This window comes from Carassius carassius, chromosome 28 (genome assembly GCF_963082965.1).
Source record: "Carassius carassius chromosome 28, fCarCar2.1, whole genome shotgun sequence".
NCBI classification, from domain to species: domain Eukaryota; kingdom Metazoa; phylum Chordata; class Actinopteri; order Cypriniformes; family Cyprinidae; genus Carassius; species Carassius carassius.
The window spans coordinates 15,040,016-15,059,354 of record NC_081782.1 but is presented as its reverse complement, the minus strand read 5'-3'; the positions used below and the strand labels follow the sequence as shown (position 1 = coordinate 15,059,354).

At 35.6% G+C, this 19,339-nt stretch overlaps 1 protein-coding gene across 1 annotated transcript in view; it reads right to left on the bottom strand.

The window, feature by feature from the left end:
• Nucleotides 1–19,339, bottom strand: part of LOC132108055 (mitochondrial import inner membrane translocase subunit TIM50-like) — a 31,383-nt gene that overhangs the window by 7,486 nt on the left and 4,558 nt on the right. The window contains exons 4-6 of the mRNA XM_059514524.1: nt 12,564–12,585; nt 4,189–4,247; nt 3,983–4,102 (exon numbers count right to left, since the gene is read on the bottom strand). Coding sequence (XP_059370507.1) covers nt 3,983–4,102; nt 4,189–4,247; nt 12,564–12,585 — 201 coding nt within the window. The remainder of the gene's footprint in view (nt 1–3,982; nt 4,103–4,188; nt 4,248–12,563; nt 12,586–19,339) is intronic.

Below are 19,339 nucleotides of genomic sequence, written 5' to 3'. Positions count from 1 at the left end.
ATCTTATTTATCATTTTTGCTTTTAACTGGTCGCAAAAGTAGTTTACAACATTGATAATATTATATTTCTTGAGCATCAAATCAGCATATTAGAATGATTTCTGAAGGATCATGTGACACAGAAGACTGGCGTAACGGCTGCTGACAATTCAGCATTCAGCATCATTTTAAATTGTAATATTTCAAAGTATGTTTTTTCCTGTATTTTTGTTTTAAATAAATGCAGCCTTGGCAAACAAAATAAATATAATCCAAAAACATTTATATATCTATATAAAAAAACAACTATTCTGACTCTTAAACATTTGAACAGTAATGTATAATATTTTCTTTCGAAATACAGTGCATTTATTTTAATGCCTTCAGTTGTTGTTAAAACAAGACAAAAAAAAGGGAAATAATATGTTACAGATTTTTGCTATTGGCAGTGTTTTGCTCATATGTGCTGTTTCCGATTTCCTGAGTGTTGATATATTTAATCTCAAACATCTTTAGACGTACCATCTGGAATACATTTTTAAACAAACATGCCGTTGAACAGCCTTTCTCAGTCATTTACTGGAAAACAAGAGCATGACTATTGCAATTATCTGAAGAATTTTTCATGTCAATTTACTGTTAAATGTCTTTGGTCAATAAGTTGTATTTTAAGATCAAACTCAGTACTGTGAGCTACAACCCTATGTTTGTATCGTTTGGAGTAACAGATACTTCAATTGTGCTTTTATGTGGAACGAAACACCTATGCCTCAATATATACGTCACTTTCAGACAAAGCCAAAAAGTTAAGAGTACAGTCACGGACAAAGCTTCACTTGAGGTTCAACAAAAATCACTGTGGCATGCACCACGGTAACAGTCTGCTGAGGTGTGTCAGGTTACAGGTCGGCTATGCTCCACCTGTCACCCATGTGTGGCCGTTCCCTCACAGCTGGCCAGGTAGAAGGGAACAGAGGGCAGGAGGTAAAGGAGACAACAGGTGGTTGGCCAAAAACAGTGTTCCAGATTGAACAGAAATTGATAAGGATAGTAATAAACTGACTAAGGGTTGTTTAATAATAAATCAAACTGATTAAATTGAGACACTTTTTTGTAGTCTGGGATCTGAGTGCACAAAAATACACATTATACAGCACTGCACATAAATAGTGTATGTACACAATATACAAGAGCAGACGCAGCTGTGTTTAGTTTGGAACAGGACAGGGCCTGCAATTAGGAGCCAAACGCCCACGAAAAGTTTACTAGGGGTTCAATCTAACCAATCTAGTTTTAAGAATCATTTCACGATAGCTCTAGGAATCTAGATCTGAGAATGTGAAGTCTTTGTCTCGCAGCTCAAGGTGGTTCATCGGGACGGGGAGTTGATATGGTCTATATGGTGTGGAATGCTGAACTCCATCTTAAACGTAATAAAGCATTTTAGAAATATTGTACATGCAGTGTGGAACACTATTTGAGAGAAAAAATTGAAATGACAAAAATAGTCATATTGGGTGTTGGAAAAATGACTATAAATAAAGATTTTTTTTTTTTAATTGTATTAATTGTACTTTTAAAATAAATGTATTTCTCACAATGAAAGCCTATTAAAATTTAATTAAAGGCAAAATAATAACAAAAATTAACAGATCCAATCCAATATCCAATTACACTACCATTTAACAGTATGATTTGTGAAAGTTTTAGAAAGAACTGACTTATGTTCACCAAGGCTGCATGTATTTGATTAAAAACACACAAAAAAACAGCAGTAATATTGTGAAATAATATAACTTAACCGTTTTCTGTTTTAACGTTAAATGTAAATGGTGATTAAGCTGAATTTTGTGTCAGATGCTTCAGAAATCATTCTAATATGGCGATTTAGTATGCAAAAATAATTTCTGATTATTAATGTTGAAAGCAGTTGTGTTGCCTAAGAATTTTTAGGAAACTGATGCATTTTTGATTTTTGTGATGCAAGGATTTGTTGATGAATAGAAGTTTCAAAACAACTGCATTTGCCGTAAACAGAAAAATTCTGTAATACTGTAAATGTCTTTACTGACAATTCTGATGAATATGTTGTATCTGAATAATATATATTAGGGATGCACTAAATGTTCGGCAACCAAAATTATTCATTATTATATATTGAATATTATAGCAAAAAAAAAAAAAAAAAGCTCTTTCTGTGTTTTGTTGTGTGAATATGTGAAAAGAGTGTGAATATGTCAAATAGAGGCGTGCACTAATGCACTAAACATGTCAGCAGTGTGGAAACATTTAAAACTGTCTAAGAAAGATGCAAAAATCAATACAAGCTCCAATGCTTGTTTCTGCCAAAATAAAAACTCTGTCAATATTCCTAAATGTTAGTATTGTAATTTTACTGTTGGTCTGTGAAATAAAATAAAAAAATGAAGACAATAATAAGGATAATAATAATTACAACAGCTAAATTAATACATTTATTGTTACATTCACACAGTGTTCAGACCTGTAGTAGATTTCTATCTGTGGGATCTGAAATATTTTCTGATGTTTTAAAAAAGAATTCTCGTCTGCTTAGCAGGGCATATATTTGTACAGTAAAAAAAAATACAGGACTCATTTAAGAAGGGGGTCTCAAAAATGGTCAAAAATGTTTATTATACCAACTTAGTGTTAGTGTTCCTGTAGCTCAATTGTTATCGCATTGCGATATCAAGCACAAGGTTAGGGGTTCGATTCCCCGGGAACACATGATAGGTAAAAATTGATAGTCTGAATGCACTGTAAGTCGCTTTGGATAAAAGCGTCTGCTAAATCCATAAATTTAATTTACTTATTAATTTTAAGTTAAACTGTGCTTTGTTGGTATAATGTCTGCTAGAACGTTAAAACATGTCCAGTGTTAAGTACATATGTTTAAATTGTCTTTTTTTTCATTTTGGTGCATCCCCATAGTGTGTGTGCTTGTGTGTGTATATATATATTATATATATATATATATATATATATATATATATATATATATATATATATATATATATATATATATATATATATATATATACATATATATATATATATATACATACATATACATATATATACATATATATATATTTGGGCTGGGCAAGTTAACGGATTATCGCAGCCGACAGTTAACGTCGACCAGTATTTCATCACGCGTTAATGCAGTTTTTTATTATTATGTAAGTCTGTTGCTCACTGGCTCTGAATACACATACAGACAAATCATGGGTCACAGGAGGGGATTCTCCCGATGAAATTTTTTAGGCTAAGCATCAACATACACAAACCACTACACTGTTATTTAACGGAAAAGAATGCAACGACCTCATAATCATGACTTTATAATTTGGAAATAGGAAGTTTCCGATAGCACGTGAAGACAGCAGAGAAGCACATGCTCAGCACAGTGGAGTGCATTGTTTTGTTAACTTTGTGGTTTATTATTTTGAGTTGTATGGGACGCAGTAACACACATGCCTCTCACAATATATTGCTTTACAGATCTATCACTTTTGCCGCTCAAAAATATTCATGCCATCATGCAGCACGTATCAGAAGATCTGCTCTCCGGTGCGGTTAGCGCTCACACTCACTGATCTATATAAAACTGAACCACGCTCTTGCCCACCTCTTCCAACCAAGCCAGGGACTGCTAAACGTAACAATCACACTAGTCAAACGAACCAGGCTTTTGGGGTCAAACGTGCTCGGCATGGTTAAGATTGTCTAGTGAGTGTTTGCAAACCAAATGTTATTACACTTTTGTTCATATAGCAGTAGGCCTATTTTTAAAAGAAAAAAGAATTGAATTGAATGCATTATTAGTTTTGTGCATAACAATGCGATTAATATTTTTAACCATTGCCCAGCACTAATACACACACACACACAAACAAACAAAACAGTAGTGTGCATTGGTGTTTCCTCATTCCTTAAATGCAGGTCCTCCCATGGTTATTTTAATTGAGCTGACACCTACCGACCACTCAGGATGGAGGAGGACGTCAGTGAGCTCCAGCACTAGAGTGTATGGAGGCTGGTAGTAGGGTTCTCGCAGAGGGTCTGGAAGAAGCTTTGGGCTTGTGGGCTCGATGATCATCTAGAGAGAAGCAGAAAGGAAACATTTTAAATCTTAGATTCTTTCCTTCGCAGATATAGATGGGAATATTTTCAGTATCCTCTAACCTGTCTGTAATCTTTGAAATATTTAAAGGCTCTTCTCAGCTGCTGGATGACAGGAACATCTAGATGACAGATAAATCATAGACTGGTAAAATTCAGATGAATAAAAATTTATTCATGTTTATTTTAGCTTGTTAAATGCCTTCAATTTACTTGGGCTGGGTAAAAAATATATATATATTTCTCGATTTTAATCTGTTCTCATGTTCACAAAGTAATATTGATACTTAAATTGGAAAAAATCCTTAGTCTAGCCTGTTTTCAGTTAATGTACGGAAAATTGTAGCGCACTTCCCAACCAAATAAATTACAATAAGCATTGTGCCTTGTTATTTTTTTTTTTTATATGAAAGTCAGATTTCAAATTTTGTCAATTTTATTACAAAATTCAAACAATAAATGCCATTTTGGTGCGGTTTAATATGACAGATTGCTATAGTGCCTCAGTTAAAAAAAGTGGCATTGCAAAGCGCACAAACTAATGTGGAAATAATGTAAATGAACATCTGAAGGTACGTTAAAAGAAAGACTACCACTAAAATCCGTATCCTATCTCATGTAATCACTTGATTAGTGGTTTGACCATAGAAATATGTCAATATAACAGCTTGTAATCAATGTCACGTAACTGAAGATTTAAAAACATATTCGGAGACCATAAACCTGTTGTCAGCTAGATAAATTAACTCTGGAGAGGAGCATTTTGCTAAATATATGAACTATATAACATATTCTTTAGTGTCTAATTTGATAAATGCCATAAGTTTTTATGACAGCTCCTACTTAAATGTTTATATTTGCAAAAAATTAATTGGAAGATAAATAAACTGAAGTAATTGTCACTTTTTTATTATAAAAAATGAATGAGCATAATGTAACCATTTGTATACAAATCAGTTAATTTTGCATGCACATTTCACAGAAATAGCTGGGAGACTTTTTTGTACTATACCTGATATATCTCCAAAATAATCAATATTTAATCATAAATCGAATAGAAAATTGAATCGAAATGTTGTCAATCAGAATGGAATCATGAACTTTGTGTCAAAACCCAGCCCTACAGCCTTACTGTATAAAATGTAAACCATTTATAGCTTACTGATATTACTTCCCCATATCCAACGATAATGGCTACTTCAAGACAATTTACAAAATCCCCACATCTTTCAAACTAAAGTTATTAGCCCCATTTCCTGGCCTCAGCTCCCTCCAGTCTCCACATGCCATATGCCACTTCAAGCGGCAGAAAGGACAGATAAAGTGGCGGCACACAGGTTCCACGCAGCTCGCTGTGCATCTGTTAAGGCAGCCAGCCCGCCAACAACATCAGAGCACGAGGAAGGAGGGAGACATTGGGGGAGGAATGACATAAACTGCTTAAACACCCTCTCCTCTGGCCACTCAAGCCCTTTCCCTCCTTTTCTCCCCTGTTTGATTAGTTCGGAAGGGGAGTGTTTGAGCTCTGTGAGGGAGCATGTGCCTGTTGGCAGCCTCCAATGGAATAAACTTTCCCTTGAGACTAATGAGTGAGACGAGATGGACGTCTTGTCATCATACTTGTGTTGAAGAGAGACTGTGGTGGTGTGTTAGTAGGTGCCATATATATGGCATTACCAACACAGATTTGTTTCTATAAAGTATGGATTTATGAAGCAAATCTAAAGCGCTGTTAGACAAAAACACCTGTTGAATAACAAATAGTTCCCCAAAAACTGCATCACTTTCTTACCAAAATATTGTTCTAAAGACACTCTTGCTTTGAGGAACCCAAAAGAAAAATATTAAAGAATTAAAATCTCCATAATAGTGGTCCATGCATGATATTTAAAGTCTTCTGAAGCCATATGATGACTTTGTTTAATAATTTATTATGCAACTCAAATCAAATATGGTACCTGAGATGTATGAATCACTGTATTGTGAATGACGACTTAAATTTATATGAAGCAATTTGGAGACTGTAAGAGAACTAGATTAAGTTCATGGTGCGTGCTTTTGTGCCATTTTGGCACATTGGACACCAAAAACAACAACATTGGGAACTGGAAAAATAATTTTTGTGTTCCATGGAAAAGAATAACCACATATTTTTGGAGCAAAGTTTGGGGTTGGTTATTTTTTTAACTGGTTTCTTATGCTGAACAAGGCTGCATTTATTTGATTAAAAATACAGTAAAGACAGAAATATTGTGAAATATTGCAACTTAAAATAACAGTTTTCTATATGAATATATTTTAATTTATTCCTGTGATGGCAAAGCTAAATTTTCAGTATTATCAACAGTTGTGCTGTTTAATTTTAGTGGAAACAGGTACATCTGTTGAACAAAAGTAAAAAAAAAAAAAAAGAAGAAAAAAAAAATGTTTACTTGAGATAGAAAGTTATTTTTGATCAAGACAAAATAAAATAATTAAATCTTTGAATGGTAGTGTAGAGTTACCATTTCTTTTGCTTTTTGTATGATTCTAGATAAAGTTTATCCTCTTCACATCCACCTCAGTCGCCTGTTAGACTCCACCCAAACTGGCACATCTGTCCCAGCATAAGTCCTTCCTTCTCCACTAGACCAAGATCAATACAAAGGATGAACAGTTGCAGAAACCGTTACCAAGACTGATCCAAGACGACACCGGAAAAGCAAAGAACAACTGGGTGCACTTTGAAGACTCTCTTGTGCTAACCTTGTTTGTCAGTGTAAATGCGAGGAGTCCCATTGTTGCTTCACAGAGGGTCTGTGGTTCTCTGGAGGGATGTCCATTGAGTCTCCAGCAAGGAGGGAGGGAGAGGAAGATCGATGGCTAGGCCTCTGGACACAACAAAGGCCTCCTTTAATCCTGCACTGGGTTAGCATATGCTTCGCTAGTTTACTTCGCCATTACTCAATTGCCTTTCTTCCATCCCTTTCTTTGCTTTTTTCCTCCCTGTCAATCGCTCCTTTCTCCATCCGTGAAAATTGGTCTTTAGGTGCGGGCCCTCTCTCACTGCTGTCATATGGGGATCTAACTGTCCTGTGGATAGAGTACCAAGCCTAAGCTTGTGTTTTCTTGGGTCATCTACAGCTCGCCATTTGTTTGCTTTAAGTATCGGAGGCTTTTTGTGCTTGAGGATGAAAAAACAGTTCTGAATAACCTATTCCTCCCTATAACAAGGCCAACTCTACAGTCTACCTGGAACTTAAACTGTTAGAGTAACATTAGATGCTTAATTTATTTTCACATCAAATATGAATTCATAAAATATGAATCAATACAATTTTTAAAGAATCTGATACTTTTATTAAACAAGGATGCCTTAAATTGATTAATAGTTACTAGGGATGGGAAGATTCCAAGATTTGCTCGGTGCATCGGGATAAAAAGTTGATGCAATACATCAGATTAAAAAGTGGGCATTGGCTACAGTTAGGGATGTAACTATTAACCGCGAGCCGGTTAAAATCTATTCAAATATGTGACAACTGAAATCGGTTGAGATGCTTAACAAATCGTTATTCAATTAGAGAGGTAGGAGTTTATGTATGGAGTTGGAATTTACTGTCTTTAGAAATTTTTATATAAGGGTTCCACAATAGGTGGCCACATCTGGCCCGCAAGAGAAAAATGTTTGCCCCACGCTCATTTCAAATAATGTTGTTTGAAAATTCAAATGCAGCATCAGAAAGTTACGTTAACTTGCATCTTGTCTACACCGAACAAGAGCAACACGTCGCAACAAAATACAATAGAACTCATTATAATCAGTGATTATAATAAGTGGATGCGGCGCAGCGTGGCAAATCCCAGAAATAAAACTGCTGACTTGTTCTATTTATGACGTGCTGACACAGCATTCAAATGATTAGCAGTGCTTTGTCGCATCCAGTGTAGACACGATGGCGAATGTGAAGTAAAGAAAAGTGGACACTAAAAATAGATGATTCAAATGTGAATGGACTGAATAGTTTTAAGTTAGTGAGTGACTGAGTGATACCATTTTTGTTATTGTTGTTGGTTCGCAGTGAGTTCACAGTTTTAACAAGTTTGCTTTAGCATAATCTATTTTCAAGATCTCAGGTAAAATATCTATTGTTGCTTTCACTATGGCTATAAAAATCGTGCGAAATAATATAAAAAAATCACATTAGACACTTTTAAAATTGAATAAAGCACATAATCCTTACCTGAGATTATCACTGTCATATTTTGTTGGTCCTGCCATGACGTCGCAGAAAATTAAAAAAAAAAACATTTTTCACGTGTCGCAGATGGTTAGGACAAAAACTGCATGCAAAATATATTTTTTATTGCGTTGCGTCACGTCTGGTTGGGACACACGGTGTAAAAGTTTAATACCATCAACCAGTCGAGGTAAGTTTCCCAGCATAAGTTGCCACAGTGACTAAACTTGATCTATTTTAAATTCATTTGACAGTGATTAAGACTAACTGAAAAAAGCCTTATGAAACAGGCCTCGAGGCATTAGAAGTGATCATATTTTTTCCATTGTGTTGAATTGAATTGAAATCGGATGGCACTGTATCGTAACGGGTGAATCGTATCAGATCACACCGGTAGCTGCTTCATATGTATTGTATCGTTGACTATGGATCGAGATGCATATCGTATCTCAAGTCATGTGATCCTCATCCCAAACAGTTACAGTAAACACATTTATAATGTTACAAATTGTAACTACTTGCGTTTCAAATAAATTGAGTTCATTTAAAATTGACCACAATTTCAACAAGATATTAAGCAGCACAACTGTTGTCAACATTAATAACAATAAATAACACATTAGAATGATTTCTGAAAGATCACGTGACACTAAAGACTGGAATAATGAATAATGAATAATGAAAAATTCCGCTCTGCATCACAGGTATAAATTAAATTTGAAAGGGATAGTTCACCCAAAAATGAAAATTCTGTGATTAATTACTCACCCTTATGTCGTTCCAAACCAGTAATACCTTTGTTCATCTTCAGAACACAAATGAAGGTATTTTTGATGCATTCCAAGAGCTCTCTGAAACATCCCATAGACAGCAAGGATCCTAAAATGATCAAGGCTCAGAAACGTAGCAAGGAGATCGGTAAAATAATCCATGTGACATCAGTGGTTCAACCGTAATTTTACAAAGCTACAAGAATACTTTTTGTTGTGCAAAGAAAAAAAGAACAACTTTATTCAACAATTTATCTCCTCCATGCCACCTTGTAGTGATATGGAGAAAAAAAAGTGTTCTTGTAGCTTCATAAAATTACGGTTGAACCAATGATGTCACATGGATCATTTCAACGTTTGCCAGGTTTCTGAGCCTTGATGGTTTAAGGATCCTTGCTGTCTATGGGATGTCTCAGAAAGCTCTCAGAACACATTAAAAATACCTTAATTTGCGTTTCGAAGATGAGCGAAGGTCTTACGGGTTGGGAACAACATGAGGTTGAGTAATTAATGACAGAATTTTCATTTTTGGGTGAACTATCCCTTAAACATACATTCAAATAGAAAACAGTTATTTTAAATTGTAACAATATTTCACAATATTACAAATTGTACTATTTTTGATAAAATAAACAGCCTTGGTGAGCATAAGTTTTAATAATTATTCAAGTTATGTGAGAATATCCATAGCACAACTATAATAATAGCAACAAAGAGCTACAATATTGTATTAAATTTCAGCACAATTTTTTAAAGCGGATTAGTGTTAAAAACCTTGACAGCCAATCAAAGCTTTGAGAAACTTGTAAGTGGCAGATGATAAAACTACAGCACACGCTATTAATAAACAGAACGATATCGCCTATTGGTGTGGACGCTAGTTACTGTTGAAGATGAAGACTTTTTTCAAGTTTTCTTTTGAATTTTCAGGTTTATGAGATCCATGACTGGTAGACTAAAAAGGGATTACAGAGATAACCGAATAAAATCAAAGCCTTCAATGGAAAGTGAGCTTTCACACCTGAGCATTACACAAACCCTCCCATTTTTATTTCCTGATTATTGTTGTTATCGGTTGGTGATGAAATCTTTGTGTGTTTAAGCTCAAGCAAATCAACCCCTCGTCCTGACACATTTCAATCCATGCAATACCACTGAAAAAACAAGACTACACTTGTTGACGGGTGTTGATGGGTGAACCTGTCGTTATATTTCACTCCACACATTACACCAGTAACACAAGTACGAAACCATGCGGTTTCCAAAGTTTTAAACAAACAGACAAAGAATTTTTTTTGGTCTCTGTGATGTGATCTAATAAAAACAACAGTTTGTGACTTCATCAATTATATCGCTGGCCAGTTGCCATCTCGTACAAATTGAGTGATGCAGGTTTTGATAGGGGGCGGGTTGGTGCAGGATGTGCTTATAAGGGTCTTCTATTGAATGCCGTCACTTGGCAAGGCAGAAAAGGTTTTTTGGAGGCACGCCTGTTTGCCTTGTCCCTTCTCCCCGAGGACGGCACTTATCAAGGGTCCACTCTTCATCTCCACACTGGCCTTCTGCTGTGTTAGGGAGGGTGAGGATGGGCCCAGGAGGCAAAAAAACCTGATTCTCCACTCCCTTGAGGGAGTAGGCGTTTCACCTCGGTCCCTTAAGTAATCATGGGCCTTCGTTATGACATTAAAAGCTATAAGAGCTTTAATGTTTGACAGCAGCGCTTTGGGCTAAGAGGTAATAAATCAGGGATGGGGGGGGGGCACATCAGGGAATGCGCAGAATTAATTACGTAATTATGATAACAGTGTGCAATCACGTAGAGAAAGCGAAAGCAGCCTGCTATCTCAATTGACATCAGCAGTGAATGAAAAGCGCAGGTGGTCTGAATTTACCGCTGTTAAGTGGCATCTCTACTTTTATTACTATTACAGATAATGCTCTGAAGATGGCATAGCTGTACTCGATGGTGATATAAATACATCAAAGTCAAATAACCACATAAAACTTACCATAAAACCAAAGCCATTTAACAAACAGGAAGCCAAACTTAAAGGAACAGTACACCTTAATAAATTAATAAAATAATGCAATTATTATTAACTCTACTGTTCAAACATTTTCACTAATTTTTTTTTGTTTTATTTAGCACAGATGCTTTAATTGATCAAAAGTGACAAAAACGTTTATAATGCTGCAAATGATATAAATGTAGACTAAATGTGGTTCTTCAGAACTTTTGAATTATCAAAGAATCCTGAAAAAGATGCATCTCAGTTTCCACAAAAACATTGAGCAGCAACTGTTTTTTTAAATATTAAAAATAAAAATAAATGTTTCTTGAGCAGCAAATCAGCATATCAGAATGATTTCTAAAGGATCATGTGACACTAAAGACTGGAGTAATGATGGTGAAAATTCAGCTTTGCATTACATGCATACATTACAATATTTCATAATATAACTGTTTTTACTGTAGAGACTTCTTTCAAAAACCTTTAAAAAAAATCGGACTGACCACAAACTTAAAAGTAGTGAATTTCCCATATATAATTTAGTTAAAGACAACAGAGTTTCTAGCTCAAAAAAAAAGAAACCACTGATGTCAAACGTAAAATTTCTGTTTTGAAATATGGACATTCTTTAAAAAGTCACAGTGTGTTTTACAGGTCACAGGAAAGTCATACAGGTCTGAAACAACATGGTGCTTAATAAACAGGTACAATCAAAGTGAATTTTTATTTGTATGTGAACTATCCCATTAAAATGGAAAAAAAGAGGCACAAGCCTCATAATTAAAAAACCCACAGTTAATAGTCAATGCAACGTCAATGAATGCAATAAAATAACTGCCAATGTGAACTGGCACATGCACTGCATGTCACTGGTTAAGGGCCAATCCGGGTGTGTGAGAGATTGATGCTTGCAGGGGTCATTTGCAGTGGCTTGGCCCTATAAAACGTTTGGTTGTGAAGTGGGCTGACACCCGCTGGCACTGGGTAAAAGGTGCTGCATGGCACCAGAAATCCATCATGTGCCATGCTAACTGACAGGTGAACAAACACACAACAAGCAGGCCAGAAGGGATCTCATCTGCTAAAAAGGGCTGTGTAACAGGGCAAATAATACTCTGCTTTCAAAAGGAGGGAGAATGACAGCATTTTGCACTTGTAGGACAAATAATGGAGTTCTCTTTTTTTTGTCATGCCAACTTCCTCCTGAGCTTTGAGCTATGCATTCAGTGCCTTTAAACCACTTAAACTGTCTTATCAATTAGATGAAATTCTGTATGTAGAAATAAAATGCCCACCACAATAGGCCCTCAGCTCGGGTTATTACATTAAGGTTACTTTTTAATACAGCGTGAAAAGCCTCTGTAAGCACATGAAATGTCCAAACCAATTCATAACTGCCTCAGAGCATAAGGTGTTCAGATAAGGGGAGGACTTACCATTATCAAACTCATCTGGAATCTGGAAAAAAACAAAGAACAGATGAGGTGAGATACAAGCAGACATGTTTTCAATGCACACTGGTACATCAAGTCATCACATGTGAGTATAAGGAGAGTGCTTGCACACACAATAGAAATACAACAACAAATTAGCACTAAAACTCCATTGATTCTTCCAGACTGACTGACTGGTAATTATTTAATTTCCCATTTTCTTTTTAGTTCAAGTTTTAATAATTTTGTTTTTCTATTTTACTAGTTTTTTAATGCTTTTTTTATATATTACATATTTTTATTTCATTTTTAATTATTTCAGTACATGTTAAACTAAATTAAAATGAGAAATGTTGCTTTGGCGGCTAGCTAAAAAGTTGTTATAATGTTTAGTTCAAGTTTTGGTTTAGTTATCTATAATACTTATAATACATTTATTCTACAATACTACTGAACATGGCACATCTTCAGGCACAGCTAAAATAACTTTTGGGATATTACTGTCAGATTACATGTACAAATATATAGTTCTTTACTCTTAAAATAACAATACACATTGGTCCACCAATAAGTGTCAAACCAATTAATATTCAGCTGCATGTCAGCAGGTTCTGATCCTCTTAAGGGTCCAGGACCCCCACATGCTCCATGGTGGGACGGCTCACAGTACAACATGGGCGAAGGGCCCGTTTCTAACCCCTGTCATTCATTGTTCAGAAACCACTCTAGCGCCCTCCACTGGACAAAACACAGCCAGTATAAAGAAACAAAGGGCCAAGTGCGATTTTAGGCTGAAGGGGAGAATTAAAGCCTAATTTTTCTGGTTCATTACATGAACACATCACTCAATCATACATGTTAAGTGAAAATACAAAATACAAATAAGTGGAGTTAAGAAAAGCAACACCTTATTAAACATGAAGAACACACACTGCCCCCTGCTGGTGAAGTATATTTCTGCACCTTACCAGACTACAGTCAATCAATCATGTTGTTCCAAATCTTTTGGTCTGACTTGCTTCAGTGAAACTAAGATTATTTGAGCAACGTTTTTCTCTCTCTCTCTCTCTCTCTCTCTGTGTGTGTTTTCAACATGCTGCAAAGTGTTCCACAGAAGAAAGACATTTAAACAGGTTTAGAATGACATGAGGATGAGTAAATGATGATAGAAGATGAAGAGAGAGATTGTTGTTTATATTAACAAAGCCATATTTATATTAATAAAGCCCCAAAAAGCAATGGATAAACTTCATGGTTATGGAACTTTATTTTACCTATCTATTTTAGCTATGAATTTGTGTTTATATTTGTATTCTGGGAAGCCACAGCCACTGAAGATGAAAGCTCTGTAGCCATACAGAGTGCACTGTACTCAACTGTGTACACTGTGCACAAACACACTGCTATTCAACATTAGTATATGATGCTGAAAATTCAGCTTTGAATTTAAGAAATAAATTATACATTGTTAAAATATAAAGTATAATGATATTTCACTTTATTACGGTTTTAACTGTATTTTTACTCAAATAAATGCAGCCTTGGTAAACATAAATAAATTATTTAAAAATCGGTTTTATAATCCTACTGACCCCAAACATTTGAACAGCTATTTAAATGTATCTGTTAATATTTCTCATCAGCATTGGAGAATATTTAAATTGAAAGCCTTGCAGGAAATGCTGCACATGCTGAAGCACCGAAACAAACCCCAACAGCCATAGAGGCTCCTACATCCAATTCTGTTCCATGAGAAGAGGATTCAGCCTTTGCTCTCACGCTATCACCTCCCTTAGGTGACCTTCAATTCAAAACATTGGCTGTAAAAAATGTCACCCTGAAGCCTGGCACACTCCACATATATCTCCAACAAGGTCTTAACTACATGTGAAGTGTGCCCAGTTTCTTCACTTGTCCAAAAGGAAAGCAAGCCAAAAGGGTCATTAAACTAAGGAAGTGTAGACAATAAACATCACCACACTGTGCTAAGTGTGTCCTTCAAGTCACTTGTTTCTGCAGGACATTATTAAAAGGGTTTCATTCACATGACAAATGCTGGATAAACAGTCCGTTTGAAGGTTATGGCTTTGGTGAAGGTTCCTGTTTTCAAAACTGTCCTTGAGCTAAAGTCTAGCATAAAATCCTCTACTGCCCTTGGAAATCACAACAGCCAGCCACTTATTTTGTAAATACCTAAATCACGTAAAAGGTGTGCTAATGTCAAATGTGTAACAGTGGGTGATGACAAACAATCCCTTCATGCAGGTTTTCCTAACACTTTACCATTACAGGTTGACCCGATTAAATGATCTTTTGAGAACGTCTAATAACTAAAAGACTGAGGTGCGAACCATATCCAAAATATTGTGGTAGGGTGACAAGACCTTCTGGCAAGAAGTCTAATAAGTCAAGTCTCGTCGATGTCATCAGCATGAGAAGCGTGACTCAGCTTTGAAAGGTCTGGCACACTTCATTCACAACTCTTACGACATCTCAACTGCCTGAGAAGTGTGCCTGTTCAAAGTGATCCACAGCCTACAGGACCTCCAGTGACAGACATGTGAAGAACTAAAGGTTCGAGGCAGCAATCTTCCCGAGGAAACACCTCAAGCCTTTACACATAGCACACTGATGTAAAAGGGAAGCCTTTAAAGGGATAGTTCCTCCAAAAATGTCTAAGAGCCTGGAAACTACTGCGATGTTTCAAAATTATTGCAGCTGTCAATCATATTGGCATATGGCCAGGAACTGTGGAATCTGTTTCAGCCATTGTTGGAATAAAATAAATAAATATTTATTTTACTTGTTTATAAATAAACAAGGTAAAAGGTAATTTTTAATTTAAACAAGCCCTCAAATAATAAATAAATGAAATGGTAATATATATATATATATATATATATGCACATGAACAAGCTGAAAGCAATTTACAAAACAAAATTAATAAAAAGGCATCATATTTAAAAATAAACTAAGCAATTTAAACAATTACTCAAAGAACAAACAAATAAATAAGTAAAATGGTAAAAACATGTACAAACATTTAAAACTTCAAAGCACATTGAAAATAACATGGCACCAAACGCGTTTCCACTGCAGAAACTTTACCCAGGAACTAGGGACTTTGGCCTGGTACTTGGGGTGCTTCTCAATTCTTATTTGTGCATCCTCGTTTCCTTTCCTCACTTCCTTTCCTTGTGTCTAAGCTCCACCTCTTCATAATGTGAGGAAAGGATGCAATGAAAAGACGTGAGGATGGAGGACTTAAATCAACTGAAATGATTTATACTCGCTCCCTTCAGCGTTACTTCAAAGTATCATCAGCTGTGATTAAAGGGATCTGTCCTTATGTTGTTAAAGTTTGTTAATTAAGACATTCAAAATAAATATTAATAAAGCAAGATGCCCTGTTTGAAATGTATGACATGCATGGTTTATTTGAAGTAAAAAGGAAAATATAAATCAAATTTACTACAACAGATGTGAAGGGGGAGGAGAATTTATATGTGCGTCACGTTAAGTCGATAAAAGACTTCCGCATTGGATACACCTGTGTATCCTCGCTCATCGCTCCTCATGAAGCCTCCTCCCTGCTCGATCCTCGCCTCCTCATAGTGCAATTAGAGAATTGAGAAGTCCTTCAAGATAGCTGTGCTCGATCGGTTTCCGGGTCATAGGATGGAGGACGGAGGAGCAAGGAGACGAGGAGGGACATTGAGAGGCACCCTTGGTGTGCTCGGAGACGGTGAGTTTCACGCGATCAGCGGGAGCTCAGTGATCATGTATCCGCCGAGAGCAGCCTCACCTCGGCTGATGTGTGCCGCTGGCTCTGATGTCTCTTTAGTGGTTAAACATAAAATATAATTCGTTTTGGGTAAATCTTACAGGTTATCTTTGGTCTGTATTCAATTTATCTATATATGTTAAAATGAAAATAAAAAAGGCAAATTTATATTATATTTCGTTTCATTGTAATGGCTGTATTTATACACATATCCCTGAACTAAGTACATTTCTGCAGCTGTTATTATGTTTAAATGAAAACAAAAGGAGGCAGTGGTATTGGATATCCTATTTTGTTTTATTGTAAATATACAGTGAGGAAAACTGCAGTAGCCCAGTCGAGCTGACTGATGTTATCAAGTACGCTGCTGTTTGCAGAATTACCAGATTTGCGTCGTCGCGGACATCACACTCCCGAGTCGAATGCGCAAAGTCTGAACTACAAAGGACGCACGTCCAAAATCAGCGTACTTTGTATTGAGAAACGCGTGCAGACCTACGTCACCAGTCTATTTGCCTAATCTTCCCGGTACTTTAGACCGCGGTGGAAATGCAGAAAGCAACAGGTCTGGGGGAAAAAAGTTCCTGGTACAAATGTTCCGGGTAATTTCGGTGGAAACGTAGCATTACATTTAAAAGCAAAGAGTTCTGAAAAAAATTAATAAATACCAGACAAAAGCTTGTCTATGGGAAGAGAGACAGGTTTCCAGTCCCACACTGTCACCTAATTGACATCTAACTGGAGTGGGTAGAGGTGACAATTTTGACAACAAAAGATCTGGCACACTTCACATTTTGTCTCCTATACGGTTGTATGCACATGTTAAAGTGTGCCTTTTGAAATAAGTGAAGAAAGCAGACCAGGAGAGGTGGAACCAGCTAACAAGAGTTTTCCCGTGCAAACACCTTAGCCCAGCACATGCCACAGTTTAAAGAGAGCTCGAAAGGTGTTTGGTTTATAGAGCCCAGCAGCAATGAGGTGACACCTGTGATCATCACACCCCACGTGCTGTGAGAAGTGTGTCTGCGCAGTGGACAATGACCAGAGGTCTGAAAATGAACACCTTAACAGTGGGGTCTAAATCACACAGTTAGGAGAACAAGCAAACCCAACTTTTCCTATATGAATAAAAGGTTCCTACAAATGTATTTATAGAAGCTCACATTCCTAAAGAAATATGTGAGAAATTGCTTTAATATTCAAACATTAGTAAAAACATTTGACTAAAAATTAGAAATTATAAATGAACAGTAATGAATTAAGTTCAACAAATTAATTATGGAGTGAATTCGTTACTGTATGTGCTGTGAGTTACAAACACATTTGGGAACGCAATGGCCCCAAGTTATGCTTTATTTTTATGGAAGCAAATGGGTAGCAAAATTTATTTTGAAATGTAATATGCAAAATGACAATACAATATGTAAAATGGCAATGTATTTCTGTATTTAAAATTTTCACTACATATGTGCAACATTTAGAGCAAAATGAAAATGATAATTCAATTATATAATTTACATTTGCCATTTCTACACTAGTTTTAATCAAGCGACAACCTCCCGCTCTCTCTCTCGTGAAGCCCACATTTAAGTGACTTAAAGTGTAATTTTGCAGCCGCTTGAGGCTGGCTGCAAAAGAGAGTCAATCCCATAGACACCACTCCCCATGTTAAATTGCCCAACTTTACAGCAGAAAAAAACATGTTTACAGCCTGGTTCAATTTTTTTTTTTTTGCTCTATATAGCTAATTTTGCCATTCATGACAACTGTGAGGTAGGTAAAATTAAAATGAAATCGTATTACCCAAATTCATAAATATGTTTAACAGGTCCAAGCAATAACCGTAACAAAATTATTAATTAAATACAAATTTTCCTAAATACATTTAGACTTAGGGTTAGGACACTTGAGATTTGAGAATTTCAAAATGCATTCTGAGCCAAATGTGCAGCAAAAGGGTAGCAAAATAGTGATTTAAATGTCTTTTATTTTTCTTAAATGCATAGACAGTTACACATTTCAATTGCATTTTCATTAAATATCCCACAATAATGTGGTTTAAGTCAAAGTGGATTTGAAAATGCATAGGTCAATAGGTCAATATTAACCATTAACCAAATTCTTTTCCCCTGCCTCAACATCTCAATTTAGGCTATTGTAATTTTTCTCATAATTTGCCTATCCAAAGTCCATTTTATGTAAATCATAATTTGTTTTTAGAGCTAACATATCTTTTTGGCAGAAAGAATTAAGAAACTGAGGCATGTGTAAAACACAGTAATACACCCCAGTTTGGGATTATTACTTTAACAAAATTAATACTTTTATTAAACAAAGATGCCTTAATATTCCAACATTCATCAAAAGTGACATTTATAATGTCTCAAAAGAGTTTGATTTAAAATAAATTGGATTCTGAAAATTCAGTTGTACCATCACAGGAATAAATAACATTTAAAATCTATAATTACATATAAAAATAGAAAACAGTTGTTTAAATTGTAATAATATTTCTAGGGGTGTCCCCACTAAGCATTTACATAGTCGAATCAGAATTTTCAAATCTTGCCTATAGTCGAATCATGTGTGACCCTGGAGCACAAAACTAGTCTTAAGTCGATATGGTATATTTGTAGCAATAGCAGAAAATACATATAATATTAATTATTAATATTAAGTAAAGATCAAGTTCCATGAAGATATTTTGTAAATTTCCTACGGTAAATATATCCAAACTTTATTTTTGGTTGGTAATATGCATTGCTATGAACTTCATTTGGACAACTTTAAAGGCGATTTTCTCAATATTCTGATTTTTTGGGCCCTCAGAGTCCAGATTTTAAAATAGTTGTTTCTCGGCCAAATTTTGTCCTAATTTTTCAGACTTTGAAGCATAGCCTACTGCCAAACAAAACTCCATCTGATTGCCTAGTTTTATCCAGGCCTGGTTCCAGAATTAAATACGGCGGGTGCTTCAGAAATTGTACTCTAGCCT